The 18,915-nt window shown below is 41.4% G+C and overlaps 1 protein-coding gene across 1 annotated transcript in view; it reads left to right on the top strand.

Moving 5' to 3' along the window:
• Positions 1-282: 282 nt before the first annotated feature.
• The window catches only part of LOC139396798 (ethanolamine-phosphate cytidylyltransferase-like), a 34,273-nt gene continuing 15,640 nt past the window's right edge, over positions 283-18,915 (top strand). The window contains exons 1-4 of the mRNA XM_071143715.1: positions 283-587; positions 11,047-11,135; positions 15,171-15,332; positions 18,822-18,888. Coding sequence (XP_070999816.1) covers positions 466-587; positions 11,047-11,135; positions 15,171-15,332; positions 18,822-18,888 — 440 coding nt within the window. The 5' untranslated portion in view covers positions 283-465. The remainder of the gene's footprint in view (positions 588-11,046; positions 11,136-15,170; positions 15,333-18,821; positions 18,889-18,915) is intronic.

Below are 18,915 nucleotides of genomic sequence, written 5' to 3'. Positions count from 1 at the left end.
TTTGATGGATTATGGATGTAGCCTATTGTAGCCTTTATGTTAAACAATGAATGTGAAGAACAGGGCCTCTTCTATTTCATTTTAATTTCACACTGTAACTATATTCTTAATGTGGTTAGCCTTACATGTAAATCCAGATCTAATCACATGACAGTGGAGCATGCCTCTATTATGTAACAATATGTCGGCTATCCACTAGTAGTCATCGTACGATCCAATGCCATGTGACGCCACTTCCCCGGGATAGGAGGCGTTGTCCCACGGTTCTGCTGCTCAGCCGTCACTTCTATGCAGAAACCGGCTATCCTGCAAAGGGACATACACTAGACAAAGCCTATACATAAAATCGAACGGTGCAGGTATATTTGTGTCTTCGTTCGTGCTATTACTAGGGGTTGCTTGTCCAGGATATAGGCTACGTTGAAATATCATATATAATATCATCGTAGTCTTTTCGTGCACAAAATGATCAAGAACGGACATCACCCAATGAACACAACAGGGAAAGATGCAGGGACGAACCTCGGCGCCACAGCTTGCAGTCCGGAGAAGAGAAGACGAACCATCCGGGTGTGGTGTGACGGGTGGTGAGTGATACAGAATAACATTACAGTGACAGCTAGATATAAGGCCTGTGTGGCTACATTGTTGTCCTGTGCATGCATACAATTAAATGAGGCATGCCCACCTCTATGATACTTACACAAATATAGTATATTTCAAAGATTGTATATTTTAATGTGGGGAAAACGTAGCATTATTTCACCATGTATCTGATGTCCAGTGAACTGTCCATAGCCAATATGCACTTCTTAGAAATACTGCCATAAACATGCTTGTTCCATTCCGTCGGCATCCCGCCTGTCAAAACAGAAAGGTGCCGCATCACATGCCAGGTATGTTTACCTACCAGTCTTACTCTCAGTAATGGCGACATGCCACCAGGGTATTCACTTTGCATCTTATTCGAGCGATAGGGTAGGCTAAGCACGGCGACCGTAGCCTAGGCAAACTGCATTCACGCATAGTGTGCATACAAGTGGAGAAGGGTGCAATTGTGCCCGGCAATTCGGAGGTGTTCCTGCATGTGGACGTTCCTGCATCTGCAGGAACCCCTCTTTATACTTATATTGGTAAATGTTTACGTTTGGGAGAAGCAGGGGGTAGGGAGCTCCAGTACAGTTGGTGGCGTTAATGCACAATAACGTTGGATGCCAGCCACCGATAAACGCCACATAAGGGGTGGGGTGACAACGGTAGCTAGTGTACTTCATCCCTTGCCTGACAGGCACTGTTTTCCCGCAGTTCAGGTAACGACGGCGAGGGCAGGTGTTCAGCAGGTGGGAGAGAAGTACACCGTGTGCTAGCTTAGCCAGCTAGTCCTAAGGAGGACTCCCTTACACAGCAGGCGGACTCTGTTACACAATCAGAATGATGAAACTGAGTACTGAGTACTCCTTAGTTTCATCAGCTGTCTGGGTGGCTGGTCTCAGATGATCCCGCAGGTGAAGAAGCCGGATGTGGAGGTCCTGGGCTGGCATGGTTACACGTGGTCTGTGGTGGTGAGGCCGGTTGGACATACTTCCAAATTCTCTAAAACCCCATTGGAGGCGGCTTATGGTAGAGAAATTGACATTAATTTCTCTGGCAACAACTCTGGTGGACATTACAGCAGTTAGCATGCCAATTGCACGCTCCCTCAAACTTGATACATCTGTGGCATTGTGTTGTGTGACAAAGCTGCACATTTTAGAGTGGCCTTTTATTGTCCCCAGCATAAGGGGACTGTGTAATGATAGGGAACCAATAGGGTGCTCGAAGGGGGCCGTTCATGCAGGAATGAATGGGATGTTCGATGGGGGGATGTTCATGAAGGAACCAATGGGATGCTGTAGATTCATTTACACTGTGCAGGTAATACCACCTAAATACCACCAAAAGTCAGGTAATTCAAGACAGGAAGAGGGACCTCTGAGATAATACCCAGTATCAACAGTCCACATTCCTTCCAACACACTTCAGAGTAGAGTGTCAGCACTCTGAAGTCTTCTACATCTGTCCCTCTTTCCAGGAACAAGGGCGTTTGTTGCATGCTATATTTCTTTGCATGTTTGTATTTTGTTGCACGAAATTCATAGTTTTCACAAAATACAGCATGTTACAAACAGCACCCCATAGACCTGCACTATAACTCACTCCACCTCTCTGACACCCACTGTGTTGTGCTGTAGGCGTGTAAACCACAGCACCCTCTTCCTCAGTGTTGTAACCTGCTTATGAAGCAGCCGAGCGCACGGGCAGCAGAAACACTAACAAGCCTGCCATTGTTCCGTGGTCAGAGTTTGTTTCAAAACGGAGTGGTAGTGTGTGGAAACTAAACACTGACATTGTCGAGTGTTTCTGCCATGAGAAACACCGCCACACACAATCTCCCCCTGGGGCAGAGTCTGCAGCTACAGGACATGAACCTGACCCACGTCAGGAAAGTAGGAAAGAAAACACGCGTTGAATTCCTGCGTGTGAAGATCAGCATTACGGTGGCTTTCTCTGGGAGAATTCCCGTCATTTGGGTGCAGCCACCTAGCCGTGGTTAGATGGAATGTTGCAGAATGTTTCGGATGCCAGAATATTAATCGGTGGGGTGAGTTCCCAAAGCGTGCCTGTGTCAACAGAGCTCATTTCACTAACCCTTCTAACCCCTCGGCCCACACCTGCCATGTCCATGAAAGTTCATGCCCTGCGGACTCACTCGTCTGTCCTCACTAAATACAGTACATTGTTTGGCCATACATTGCAACAGCATCACCATGTTCTTGTTGACATCTAGCACCATCAGCTGTAGCAGGCCCTAGGAGCGGCACTGGGCAGATTGACTCAGGAAAGGAAATATATATTTGTTTGTCAGTGAGACTTTAGGCTAGATTCTGTCAGATCTGCGCTAGCCAAGACCCACATGGCAGTTGTTTTGGCAGTGTTGGAAGTGAGAGCTGTCAAATCCACAAGCGGACATTGCCATTGGCTGCATGGATTCGCATTAAGATAAATCCTAACTGGTTTAGAAGTTTGAGCACTGGAATGTGAGCTGTCATCTGCCCCTCTATTAGGCTGATAGAAATCCTCAATTTTGTTTTGTGATTTTCAATTTGAGTGTAATTTTTTTCAGAAATTGCCTACATTTACTCATTCTGAACTTGTAACGCGAGTGGGAGGGGTGTGGCTGTGTGACAATGACCACACGAGAAGACATTCTGCTCTGACGGCTCTAATGCAGTTACACCTCCGACACCACCAAAACATCAGCTGTGCCGTTAACTAGTTAACGCTTGATCTGATTGAATCCTGCCTTAAATCTGATAAACTATCAATTGTTGGAGTGTCACTTGTCAGTGTAAGTGAGACCTTGTCTGTTTGACTATCTATCCGGACTAGATATTGTAGGGTTGCAAAATTCTGTGAACTTTCAATAAATTCTCTGGTTTTCCCAGAATCCCTGTTGGAGGATTCATGGAATCAAGAGGGAATAAACAGGAAATCCAGAATTCAAACAGGGTTTCTGGAAAACCAGGGAGTTTATTTTGCAACCCTAATCTAGACACTGTCCTGCCTTTAGGGTTAAAGTTTGAGACATTCTGTTCTTAATTGGTTTCCAGTGACAGAAGGTAGCCAGGGTCCAAGTTAGCAACATCATCAACTGAGCTCTAAAGTCCACTGACACTCCTCACTCAGGCTTTCACATAGCTGCTGCCAGGCTGTGTTGTGTTCATTAGGCAACAATCAGAAGGAAAAAAACACATACTGAAACAGGAAGGGACTACCTGGATGCTCATTTTCATTTACCGTTGCAAATAGTGCTCTCTGTTGTCTGTCTACTTCCTCTGATAGTGCTCTCTGTTGTCTGTCTACTTCCTCTGATAGTGCTCTCTGTTGTCTGTCTACTTCCTCTGATAGCGCTCTCTGTTGTCTGTCTACTTCCTCTGATAGTGCTCTCTGTTGTCTGTCTACTTCCTCTGATAGTGCTCTCTGTTGTCTGTCTACTTCCTCTGATAGTGCTCTCTGTTGTCTGTCTACTTCCTCTGATAGCGCTCTCTGTTGTCTGTCTACTTCCTCTGATAGCTCTCTCTGTTGTCTGTCTACTTCCTCTGATAGTGCTCTCTGTTGTCTGTCTACTTCCTCTGATAGTGCTCTCTGTTGTCTGTCTACTTCCTCTGATAGTGCTCTCTGTTGTCTGTCTACTTCCTCTGATAGTGCTCTCTGTTGTCTGTCTACTTCCTCTGATAGTGCTCTCTGTTGTCTGTCTACTTCCTCTGATAGTGCTCTCTGTTGTCTGTCTACTTCCTCTGATAGTGCTCTCTGTCAAAAAACAGTTAAAGGATCCACATAACGACACGATTGCCCCAAAATGGAGTACATGATTGATTTTAGACATTGATGCTCAATCTATCAATTTAAATGTACAGTAAGTGCACAAACACTTAGAGATTGTATATTTGAAAATATGTCAGTTAAAAAAACACACAGTATGGTTACTTTGTAAACACATGTGACATGGTGTAGACTTAAAGATATCTTTACATTATTATAGTTATTCTATTTGACTGTTTTTACCACAGATTTGTTCCGTTTTATCCTGTTTACCTTATTATAGTGATTCTGTATATCTATCGTTTATCTCTTTAGTTGTGCACTCCTTGCTGTGCTATCTCAATACCACTGTGTCATTCTCTACTAGGACCTAGCTGGTGTTATTGTACCACTCTACCATTCTCTACTAGGACCTAGCTGGTGTTATTGTAGCTCTCTACCATTCTCTACTATAACCTAGCTGGTGTTATTGTACCACTCTACCATTCTCTACTAGGACCTAGCTGGTGTTATTGTACCACTCTACCATTCTCTACTAGAACCTAGCTGGTGTTATTGTAGCTCTCTACCATTCTCTACTATAACCTAGCTGGTGTTATTATACCACTCTACCATTCTCTACTAGAACCTAGCTGGTGTTATTGTACCACTCTGCCATTCTCTACTAGAACCTAGCTGGTGTTATTGTAGCTCTCTACCATTCTCTACTATAACCTAGCTGGTGTTATTATACCACTCTACCATTCTCTACTATAACCTAGCTGGTGTTATTGTACCACTCTACCATTCTCTACTATAACCTAGCTGGTGTTATTGTACCACTCTACCATTCTCTACTAGAACCTAGCTGGTGTTATTGTACCACTCTACCATTCTCTACTAGAACCTAGCTGGTGTTATTGTACCACTCTACCATTCTCTACTAGAACCTAGCTGGTGTTATTGTACCACTCTACCATTCTCTACTAGAACCTAGCTGGTGTTATTGTACCACTCTACCATTCTCTACTAGAACCTAGCTGGTGTTATTGTACCACTCTACCATTCTCTACTAGGACCTAGCTGCTGTTATTGTACCACTCTACCATTCTCTACTAGAACCTAGCTGGTGTTATTGTACCACTCTACCATTCTCTACTAGAACCTAGCTGGTGTTATTGTACCACTCTACCATTCTCTACTAGGACCTAGCTGCTGTTATTGTACCACTCTACCATTCTCTACTAGGACCTAGCTGCTGTTATTGTACCACTCTACCATTCTCTACTAGAACCTAGCTGGTGTTATTGTACCACTCTACCATTCTCTACTAGGACCTAGCTGCTGTTATTGTACCACTCTACCATTCTCTACTAGGACCTAGCTGCTGTTATTGTACCACTCTACCATTCTCTACTAGGACCTAGCTGGTGTTATTGTACCACTCTACCATTCTCTACTAGGACCTAGCTGGTGTTATTGTACCACTCTACCATTCTCTACTAGGACCTAGCTGGTGTTATTGTACCACTCTACCATTCTCTACTAGGACCTAGCTGCTGTTATTGTACCACTCTACCATTCTCTACTAGGACCTAGCTGCTGTTATTGTACCACTCTACCATTCTCTACTAGGACCTAGCTGCTGTTATTGTACCACTCTACCATTCTCTACTAGAACCTAGCTGGTGTTATTGTATCACTCTACCATTCTCTACTAGAACCTAGCTGGTGTTATTGTACCACTCTACCATTCTCTACTAGAACCTAGCTGGTGTTATTGTACCACTCTACCATTCTCTACTAGGACCTAGCTGGTGTTATTGTACCACTCTACCATTCTCTACTAGGACCTAGCTGCTGTTATTGTACCACTCTACCATTCTCTACTAGGACCTAGCTGGTGTTATTGTACCACTCTACCATTCTCTACTAGGACCTAGCTGCTGTTATTGTACCACTCTACCATTCTCTACTAGGACCTAGCTGGTGTTATTGTACCACTCTACCATTCTCTACTAGGACCTAGCTGGTGTTATTGTACCACTCTACCATTCTCTACTAGGACCTAGCTGCTGTTATTGTACCACTCTACCATTCTCTACTAGGACCTAGCTGGTGTTATTGTACCACTCTACCATTCTCTACTAGGACCTAGCTGGTGTTATTGTACCACTCTACCATTCTCTACTAGAACCTAGCTGGTGTTATTGTACCACTCTACCATTCTCTACTAGAACCTAGCTGGTGTTATTGTACCACTCTACCATTCTCTACTAGAACCTAGCTGGTGTTATTGTACCACTCTACCATTCTCTACTAGGACCTAGCTGGTGTTATTGTACCACTCTACCATTCTCTACTAGGACCTAGCTGCTGTTATTGTACCACTCTACCATTCTCTACTAGGACCTAGCTGGTGTTATTGTACCACTCTACCATTCTCTACTAGGACCTAGCTGCTGTTATTGTACCACTCTACCATTCTCTACTAGGACCTAGCTGGTGTTATTGTACCACTCTACCATTCTCTACTAGAACCTAGCTGCTGTTATTGTACCACTCTACCATTCTCTACTAGAACCTAGCTGGTGTTATTGTACCACTCTACCATTCTCTACTAGAACCTAGCTGGTGTTATTGTACCACTCTACCATTCTCTACTAGGACCTAGCTGGTGTTATTGTACCACTCTACCATTCTCTACTAGAACCTAGCTGCTGTTATTGTACCACTCTACCATTCTCTACTAGGACCTAGCTGGTGTTATTGTACCACTCTACCATTCTCTACTAGGACCTAGCTGGTGTTATTGTACCACTCTACCATTCTCTACTAGAACCTAGCTGGTGTTATTGTACCACTCTACCATTCTCTACTAGGACCTAGCTGGTGTTATTGTACCACTCTACCATTCTCTACTAGGACCTAGCTGGTGTTATTATACCACTCTACCATTCTCTACTAGGACCTAGCTGGTGTTATTATACCACTCTACCATTCTCTACTAGGACCTAGCTGGTGTTATTGTACCACTCTACCATTCTCTACTAGGACCTAGCTGCTGTTATTGTCAAACAGCTCTGGTGCTATTTGGGTGTCTGTCTGCTAGCTGACCTTGCCACACTACTTAATATTTCATCACGTCCTGTGATCCTCTGGTGATTCCTACCCTGCTAAAAAAAACAACAGGAGCAGCATCACCCCAGGCCAGGCCACCTTTCAAGCCACCTAGCGTTCCTGGGTTACACTGTCCAAGGGCAGACAGGCAGATATACAGGCAGGCAGAGAGACTTGGACACCAAGCCTAGGACTGCAGGGCCTCTCTCACAAGCATAGTCTCTTATGTAACCCTTAGTCCTTTGTCTCAGTCTCCTTACACACACACACACACACACACACACACACACACACACACACACACACACACACACACACACACACACACACACACACACACACACACACACACACACACACACACACACACACACACACACACACACACACACACACACACACACACACACACACACACACACACACACACACACACACACACACACACTTCACTTCTGGCCTGACCAGCCACACTCAGTAGTCACATTAAGCCCCCTATTTAGAACAAGCATGTGGATTCCATTCCTCTAACAGACAGTGTGACCGAAACGTCTGAACGGTCAGGACTGCTTATACTGTTCAGTCATCACACACAAAACAATGTCCTTTTGGTCGCGCCATACAACGTGTTCAGTTAACATTCAATACCGTTGGTAACTGACTTGCCTAGTTAAATAAAGGTTAAATAAATAAACAATAAAAAATGCCTTTAAGAACAGCCACGTGGGAAAGAAAGCTGATAAAAAAGTGATAACATTAAGTGTTCCATCTTGAAAGTTCACTTAAGGGCAGTAGGAAGTAGGAACAAGAGCAGTCTGCAGTGTATAGTGAGTGATATGACCACATCACACCATGGTTCAGGGGTTCACTGTGTCATCACTGCCCTACCCCTTAGACAGGCAGGCTACTTAGCAACATGAGATTCTCTTACTGCTCTGGGCTGGACATCTCTAAATCGTGACAGCTCTATTCCGATGACATTTTATAGCAGCGATAGCAATCAGGTCATGTACAGTAGTTGTAAATGGTTTATGACTGATTTGATCCATTTTTATGATCAGTCAAATTACTACAGTTGATGTACCATTAACACACGTTGTATTGACACAATACACTGGCGATAAGAAATCTCCAGGTTTCAACTTTCTCTCTAATACTTTACTGTAGGCAATGTGCCTTTATGTCAAGTGCCTCTATAACACAGGTTACATGACTACAAATGTGCTCTTCTAGTTTCGCTATAACATGCTACTGAAGAGACTATGATGTCATTTGCCACATAATGGAAGTTATAGCCCTGAAATTCAACTCAACTTGGAAGCCAGTTCCACTGCTTTTTTCCATTTCCCCCCTCTAGCCAGGGACTGATTTAGACCTGGGACACCAGGTGGGTGGAATAAGGATCAGGTAGAACAGAACCAGCAGGCTCCGGACCTCGTAGGGTCAGATGTAACCCTGGTGGGCCTGGGGAATGGAATGGGGAAAGTGATACATCCAAAAGAGGTCACAGGACTAGAGGTCGACCGATTAGTCGGCATGTGCGATTAATTAGGGCCGATTTCAAGTTTTCATAACAATCGGTAATCAGCCTTTTTGGACGCCGATTATGGCCGATTACATTACACTCCACGAGGAAACGGCTTAGCAGGCTGACCACCTGTTACGCGAGTGCAGCGTCAAAAGGACCTTGTGGCTGCAATGAGCCAAGGTAAGTTGCTAGCTAGCATTAAACTTATCTTGTAAAAAAACAATCAATCTTCACATAATCACTAGTTAACTACACATGGTTGATGATATTACTAGGTTAACTAGCTTGTCCTGCGTTGCATATAATCAATGCGGTGCCTGTTAATTTATCATCAAATCACAGCCTACCTTAACCTCGCCAAACGGCTGATGATTTAACAAAAGTGCATTGCCTAAAAAAGCACAATCTTTGCACAAATGTACCTAAACATAAACATCAACGCCTTTCTTAAAATCAATACACAGAATTATATATTTTTAAACCTGCATATTTAGTTAAAAGACATTCATGTTAGCAGGCAATATTAACTAGGGAAATTATGTTACTTCTCTTGCGTTCATTGCACGCAGAGTCAGGGTATGTGCAACAGTTTGGGCCGCCTGGCTCGTTGCGAACTAATTTGCCAGAATTTTACATAATTATGACAGCAATATTTAGACTGATGGATGCCACCTGTTCGATAAAATACGGAACGGTCCGTATTTCACTGAAAGAATAAACGTTTTGTTTTCGAGATGATAGTTTCCAGATTTGACCATATTAATGACCAAAGGCTCGTATTTCTGTGTTTATTATATTATAATTAAGTCTATGATTTGATATTTGATAGAGCAGTCTGACTGAGCCGTGGTAGGCAGCAGCAGGCTCGTAAGCATTCATTCAAACAGCACTTTACTGCGTTTGCCAGCAGCTCTTAGTAATGCTTGAAACACAGCGCTGTTTATAACTTCATTCCTATCTACTCCCGAGATTAGGCTGGCAATACTAAAGTGCCTATAAGAACATCCAATAGTCAAAGGTATATGAAATACAAATGGTATAGAGAGAAATAGTCAATGCTTCATAATTCCTAAAATAACTACAACCTAAAACTACTGGGAATATTGAAGAAGTGGGAATATTGAACCACCAGCTTTCATATGTTCTGAACAAGGAACTGAAACGTTAGCTTTTTTACATGGCACATATTGCACTTTTACTTTCTTCTCCAACACTTTGTTTTTGCATTATTTAAACCAAATTGAACGTGTCATTTTTTATTTGAGACTAAATAGATTTTATTTATGTATTATTTTAAGTTAAAAAAGAAGTGTTCAGTGTTAATTGTCATTATTACAAATATATATATATATATATATATATATATAAAAAATTGGACGAATAATCGGTATCAGCTTTTTTTGGTCCTCCATCAATCGGTATTGGTATCGGCGTTAAAAAAATCATAATTGGTCGACCTCTACACGGGACAACAGCGTCCTGTCATCTATAGTACCCATTATGACAAGCTTCATTGTATCTAATACCATGGTTCATCATGTTTATGACTGACTATGACAGATGGTATGTCTTATGTAGCTGTTATAAAGGCTTTATGAATCCATACATCAGGGGGCCTACAATATAACATTACCACTTGCTGTGCTAATTCTCACTGTACCTGTACCTCAACCACCACTGAGTGAGGAGCCGGAACAGACACCAAACCACTGCAGGGCCTGTCATGTCAGCAGTTTGAGTGATAGCAGGCTAATGCTAATGTCCACCTGTTAGTCATCACCGTGCTAGATTACTCTGTACCAACCTGAGTCCCAATCTGGGCTAATCATCTAATCAGCAACAGATGGAGTGCTCAGTGCTCGTCTCCATGGCTACTGTGGATGTAGTGACTCTGTTTCTCTGACTGTTAGTTTGGTGGTACTAGATGTACATTATAGACAGGTTTCCCAGAACCAGATTAAGCCTACTCCGCCTACTCAGTCCAGGAATAGGCTTAATCTGTGTCTGTGTATGAATGCTCCCTAGTATTAACTGTGGCTTTGTTATCCTTCCTCTAGCTATGACATGGTCCATTATGGTCACTCCAACCAGCTGCGGCAGGCCAAGGCCATGGGAGATTACCTCATCGTTGGAGTACACACAGACGGTAAGAGCTTCAGGGTTGGGGTTCCAGTCCCAGCATGCAACAGGGGAGCCTCCATCACACCAGGGCTGGGGTTCAAGTCCCAGCATGCAACAGAGGAGCCTCCATCACACCAGGGCTGGGGTTCAAGTCCCAGCATGCAACAGAGGAGCCTCCATCACACCAGGGCTGGGGTTCAAGTCCCAGCATGCAAAAGGAGAGCCTCCATCACACCAGGGTTGGGGTTCCAGTTCCAGCATGCAACAGGAGAGCCTCCATCACACCAGGGTTGGGGTTCAAGTCCCAGCATGCAACAGGAGAGCCTCCATCACACCAGGGTTGGGTTCCAGTCCCAACATGCAACAGGAGAGTCTCCATCATACCAGGGGTTGTATTCATTAAGCACAACGTAAGAAAATGGATGGAAACAGGGAAGAGTTACCTGGACCAATACCAGGCGTTACCTTGTCCAATAAGAATTGTTCATTTCCGTTGTGGGCCCTAATGAATGTGGCCCTGACCTCCATGGAATAACCACCACCTCCCAATCCCCTCAGATGCCCAGACCCAGCATAGTGACCTCATCTTTCAGCCCTCAACTGCCAATACCAGTCCCCCATTACATCTCCTACCCCAACCAAGACCCCAACCAGACCTGACCTGCATCACCTCAACGCAGAGCCAACACCCCATAAACACACACACACACCAAAGCATCTCCCACCAGACCCCATCTCTCTCCTCCTTCTCTCCCAAACCCTTCAGCCTGACATGGGGAGGTGTCGTGCGGCCAGCCTCCCACTGCTTTAATAACTCATCACCATCAGACACCAGAGTTGTGTCCATTAGGCACTAAATTAAATAAAAACAGATTGAAACAAGGATGGACTACCTGGATGGACTACCTGTTTTTCATTGCGTTTCCTAATGAACACGAGCCACTTGTGTGCTGTAAGATCTTGTGACAGTAGTAACACAGGGGCCCAAACAGTGGCTGGGACACAACAACATATCACAGACTCCCATGGCACACTAGGGCACTCTGACACTGGGACCGACAGACACACTGTGCGACGGGCGCCATGTAGGTGTTTACCATAACCCAGAACTACATGGCTTAACTCAAACAATAGAGCCTCACACACTGTGGTCTGTCAGGGACAAAGGAGCACATATATAGTAGGCTATAACCTCTCTATCACAGAGAGAGATAGGGGGGGGAGAGAGGCGAGAGGCGTGATAATGGATTATCTCTGCTATAGTGTGGATAATGTACTGTACAGTCAGTGTAAAACTATTATACAGCTGGTCATGTATTTCTCTCTACCCCCCTTAGGTTTATAACAGACAAGATCATTGTCACATCCAGTTTTGATGACTTTGCTAAAAGATATACACAGACTGTAAAGCCCTTGTCTTACCCACATTTATCATTTATAGCCTGGGCCTAGATCTATTTGTGCTGTCTTGCCAACTTCTATGGCAAGGCATGCCGATGAGCACAGGGGTTAATTTGGCAGACAACACAAACAGTTCTGGGACCTGGCTGGATTATTTCACTTTATTGAAATAAGTTCACAGTCAACCAAGTGTTGGCGGTCATTCAGTATATCCACCCCTATGTTGTTGTACACACTTTGTTATTGTTTGAGTCCATCACACTATCTACTGTAGCAGCCTGGTGGTCCAGTCTTTTCATGCTCTAGCCTACTATTTTCTTTCTTCGTTGTCATGCCAATGGTTGACAAAAACATGACAGTTGGCTACAGCTCATGCAGTATAGCAGGGTTTCCTAAACTCGGTCCTGGGTCCCCCCTGGGTGCACTTTTTTGCCCTAGCACTACACAGCTGATTCAGATAATAATGTGTGTGGGGGGGGGGGGGGGGGGGGCAGGACCATTGTGAAGCACACAAAGACTGTGTGAGAGCAAAGTCTAGCGTTGCGTTTGTCTTAATATCTGTGGTGCTGTTGGTTGCAACGTCTTGCTGAGTGTACCTTATCCTGTCAAGACGTTCAGGACACTATCTGTTTATGACTAGTCTATTTAAAAATATATATATTTCACCTTTATTTAACCAGGTAGGACAGTTGAGAACAAGTTCTCATTTACAACTGCGACCTGGCCAAGATAAAGCAAAGCAGTTCGACACAACCAACAACACATATGGAATAAACAAACATGCAGTCAATAATACAGTAGAAAAATAAGTCTATATACAATGTGAGCAAATGAGGTGAGATAAGGGAGGTAAAGGCAATAAATAGGCCATGGTGGCGAAGTAAATACAATATAGCAATTAAAACACTGGAAGGGTAGATTTCACAGTAGATGAGTGTGCAAAGTAGAAATACTGGGGTGCAAAGGAGCACAATAAAATAAAAAATACAGTAGGGGGAAGAGGTAGTTGTTTGGGCTATTTATAGATAGTCTATAGTAAACATGGTCATCATGACTCGTCTATAGTAAACATGGTCATCATGACTCGTCTATAGTAAACATGGTCATCATGACTCGTCTATAGTAAACATGGTCATTATGACTCGTCTATAGTAAACATGGTCATCATGACTCGTCTATAGTAAACATGGTCATCATGACTCGTCTATAGTAAACATGGTCATCATGACTCGTCTATAGTAAACATGGTCATCATGACTCGTCTATAGTAAACATGGTCATCATGACTCGTCTATAGTAAACATGGTCATCATGACTCGTCTATAGTAAACATGGTCATCATGACTCGTCTATAGTAAACATGGTCATCATGACTCGTCTATAGTAAACATGGTCATCATGACTCGTCTATAGTAAACATGGTCATCATGACTCGTCTATAGTAAACATGGTCATCATGACTCGTCTATAGTAAACATGGTCATCATGACTCGTCTATAGTAAACATGGCCATCATGACTCGTCTACAGTAAACATGGTCATTATGACTCGTCTATAGTAAACATGGTCATTATGACTCGTCTATAGTAAACATGGTCATTATGACTCGTCTATAGTAAACATGGTCATCATGACTCGTCTATAGTAAACATGGTCATCATGACTCGTCTATAGTAAACATGGTCATCATGACTCGTCTATAGTAAACATGGTCATCATGACTCGTCTATAGTAAACATGGTCATCATGACTCGTCTATAGTAAACATGGTCATCATGACTCGTCTATAGTAAACATGGTCATCATGACTCGTCTATAGTAAACATGGTCATTATGACTCGTCTATAGTAAACATGGTCATCATGACTCGTCTATAGTAAACATGGTCATCATGACTCGTCTATAGTAAACATGGTCATCATGACTCGTCTATAGTAAACATGGTCATCATGACTCGTCTATAGTAAACATGGTCATCATGACTCGTCTATAGTAAACATGGCCATCATGACTCGTCTATAGTAAACATGGTCATTATGACTCGTCTATAGTAAACATGGTCATTATGACTCGTCTATAGTAAACATGGTCATCATGACTCGTCTATAGTAAACATGGTCATTATGACTCGTCTATAGTAAACATGGTCATCATGACTCGTCTATAGTAAACATGGTCATCATGACTCGTCTATAGTAAACATGGCCATCATGACTCGTCTATAGTAAACATGGTCATTATGACTCGTCTATAGTAAACATGGTCATCATGACTCGTCTATAGTAAACATGGTCATCATGACTCGTCTATAGTAAACATGGTCATCATGACTCGTCTATAGTAAACATGGTCATAAAATGTGTCTCTTACCGTCAGCTGATTACAGGACACTTGTTAAAGGGATAGTTCACTCAACTAATTTCATCATCATCACAGCTTTTTCTCTGTACTGAAAGTGCTCTATCTTGAAAACTTAACTGCTGATATGGACACTTTTTGGGGGATCATGTTAACAGTGTTCTAATGAACAAAATACTAAAAGATGAAGTCTCCCTTTAATGCCAGGTGAAAACACTCTCTACAGCTATTAGCTTCTGGTGGTCGGTGTGTTTTGATGGATATCAGTGACCATTAGTAATAATACCTCCTCACCCTGTAGGTGAGATCTCACAGCACAAGGGTCCCCCGGTCTTCACCCAGGATGAACGATACAAGATGGTGAGAGCCATCAAGTGGGTGGATGAGATAGTGGAGGGAGCGCCCTACGTCACCACGCTGGAGACCCTGGACAAGTACACCAGTGACTTCTGTGTGCACGGAGGTGAGTTTGCTGAGATACTTGAATGGGTGGGCCGGTTCTGAATATTCAGTTAATCTTTATTTAACCAGGATAGGCCACTCAGCAACTGTTTGTGTAGAGAGAGAGAGGAACATCCCCCCCCCCATGTCTTTGATAGGTTTGCTGAAAATCTGAAACAGAACATTTTAATTGACTGTAACACCACATAGTGTAGACTCAAAAATAGTAGAGTAGAACTTATTTTCATTGTATTGTTTTAATGTGAAGTGTAACATAGTAACACAAAAACATAGTAACAGTAGTAACACAGTAACATAGTAACACAGTAACATAGTAACATAGTAACATAGTAACATAGTAACACAAAAACATAGTAACAGTAGTAACATAGTAACATAGTAACATAGTAACATAGTAACACAAAAACATAGTAACAGTAGTAACACAGTAACATAGTAACACAGTAACATAGCAACATAGTAACAGTAGTAACATAGTAACATAGTAACACAGTAACATAGTAACATAGTAACATAGTAACACAGTAACACAGTAACATAGTAACACAGTAACATAGTAACATAGTAACAGTAGTAACTTAGTAACATAGTAACACAGTAACATAGTAACATAGTAACACAGTAACATAGTAACATAGTAACAGTAGTAACACAGTAACATATTAACATAGTAACATAGTAACACAGTAACATAGTAACATAGTAACACAAAAACATAGTAACATAGTAACACAGTAACAGTAGTAACACAGTAACATAGTAACATAGTAACAGTAGTAACATAGTAACACAGTAACATAGTAACAGTAGTAACATAGTGGCATAGTGACACAGTCACATAGTAACACAGTAACATAGTAACATAGTAACACAAAAACATAGTAACAGTAGTAACACAGTAACATAGTAACACAGTAACATAGTAACACAGTAACATAGTAACAGTAGTAACACAATAACATAGTAACATAGTAACACAGTAACATAGTAACAGTAGTAACATAGTGGCATAGTGACACAGTCACATAGTAACACAGTAACATAGTACCATAGTAGCAGTAGTAACATAGTAACACAGTAACATAGTAACATAGTAGCAGTAGTAACATAGTGGCATAGTGACACAGTAACATAGTAACACAGTAACATAGTAACAGTAGTAACATAGTGGCATAGTGACATAGTAACATAGTAACATAGTAACACAGTAACAGTAGTAACATAGCGGCATAGTGACACAGTAACATAGTAACACAGTAACATAGTAACACAGTAACAGTAGTAACATAGCGGCATAGTGACACAGTAACATAGTAACACAGTAACATAGTAACATAGTGGCATAGTGACACAGTAACAGTAGTAACACGGTAGCATAGTAACACAGTAACATAGTATTAGTAGTAACACAGTAACACAGTAACATAGTAACACAGTAACATAGTAACATAGTAACACAGTAACAGTAGTAACACAGTAATATAGTAACAGTAGTAACACAGTAACATAGTAACATAGTGGCATAGTGACATAGTAACATAGTAACATAGTAACACAGTAACAGTAGTAACACAGTAACACAGTAACAGTAGTAACATAGTGACATAGTAACATAGTAGCAGTAGTAACATAGTGGCATAGTGTCACAGTAACATAGTAACACAGTAACAGTAGTGGCATAGTGACATAGTAACATAGTAACATAGTAACACAGTAACATAGTAACACAGTAACAGTAGTAACATAGTGGCATAGTGACACAGTAACATAGTAACATAGTAACACAGTAACATAGTAACATAGTGGCATAGTGACACAGTAACAGTAGTAACACAGTAACATAGTAACACAGTAACAGTAGTAACACAGTAACATAGTAACACAGTAACGCAGTAACAGTAGTAACACAGTAACATAGTAACATAGTAACACAGTAACATAGTAACATAGTGGCATAGTGACATAGTAACATAGTAACACAGTAACATAGTAACACGGTAACACAGTAACAGTAGTAACATAGTGACATAGTAGCATAGTAACACAGTAACATAGTAACACAGTAACAGTAGAAACATAGTAACACTGTAACAGTGGTAACATAGTAACACAGTAACATAGTAGTGTATTAATACAATAACATTAGTAACATAGTATCACAGTAACACAGTAACAGTAGTAACATAGTATCACAGTAACACAGTAACAGTAGTAACATAGTAACATAGTGGCATTGTGACACAGTAACAGTGGTAACATAGTAACACAGTAACACAGTAACATAGTAACACAGTAGCAGTAGTAACACAGTAACATAGTAACAGTAGTAACACAATAACATAGTAACATAGTAACACTGTAACATAGTAACAGTAGTAACACAATAACATAGTAACATAGTAACAGTAGTAACACAATAACATAGTAACAGTAGTAACACAGTAACATAGTAACATAGTAACACAGTAGCAGTAGTAACACAGTAACATAGTAACAGTAGTAACACAGTAACATAGTAACATAGTAACATAGTGGCATAGTGTCACAGTAACATAGTAACACAGTAACACAGTAACATAGTAACACAGTAACATAGTAACACAGTAACATAGTGGCGTATTAACACAATAACACAGTAACAGTAGTAACATAGTAACACAGTAACATAGTAACACAGTAACATAGTAACACAGTTACAGTAGTAACACAGTAAAATAGTAACATTAGTAACATAGTAACACAGTAACATAGAAACATATTAACACTCTAACACTACTATACTATAGTAACACAGTAACATAGTAGCATATTAACACAATAACACAGTAACAGTAGTACCACAGTAACTTATTAACACAGTAACATAGTAACACAGTAACATAGTAACACAGTAACATATTAGCACAGTGACACAGTAACATACTAACACAGTAACATAGTAACATAGTAACACAGTAACATAGTAACACAGTAACATATTAGCACAGTGACATAGTAACATACTAACACAGCAACATAGTAACACAGTAGCATAGTAACATACTAACACAGTAACATAGTAACATAGTAACATACTAACACAGTAACATAGTAACACAGTTACATAGTAACATACTAACACAGTAACATAGTAACATATCAACTTATTAATCCATTAACATATTATATTAACATAGTGGCATTATTAAACCATTAACATATTATATTAACATAGTGGCATTATTAAACCATTAACATATTATATTAACATAGTAACACTGTGAGGAACTAGTAACACAAGCATTTCACTGCATCCGCTTTAACATCTGCTAAACTGTTTACGCGACCAATACACTTATTTGATTTAGTTTTAATATTTTTGGGGGGAATATCCTGTTTTGTGTTTTCCCAGTATCTAATTGTTCTATCTTGCCTCTTGACCTCCTATAAAGTATCTCATGTCTGTCAACTTGATCAGAATATAGCAGACATGTTGAATGTGTCATTTCAGATGACATCACACTAACAGTGGATGGGAAGGACACATACGAAGAGGTGAAGAGGTCAGGGAGGTACAGGTGAGAGTTACTCAAGCTGGAATGAAC

Source organism: Oncorhynchus clarkii, unplaced genomic scaffold, assembly GCF_045791955.1.
Source record: "Oncorhynchus clarkii lewisi isolate Uvic-CL-2024 unplaced genomic scaffold, UVic_Ocla_1.0 unplaced_contig_13587_pilon_pilon, whole genome shotgun sequence".
Taxonomy (NCBI): Eukaryota; Metazoa; Chordata; class Actinopteri; order Salmoniformes; family Salmonidae; genus Oncorhynchus; species Oncorhynchus clarkii.
Note: the sequence above shows the minus strand (reverse complement) of the source record. Positions and strands in the feature narration are given on the sequence as shown.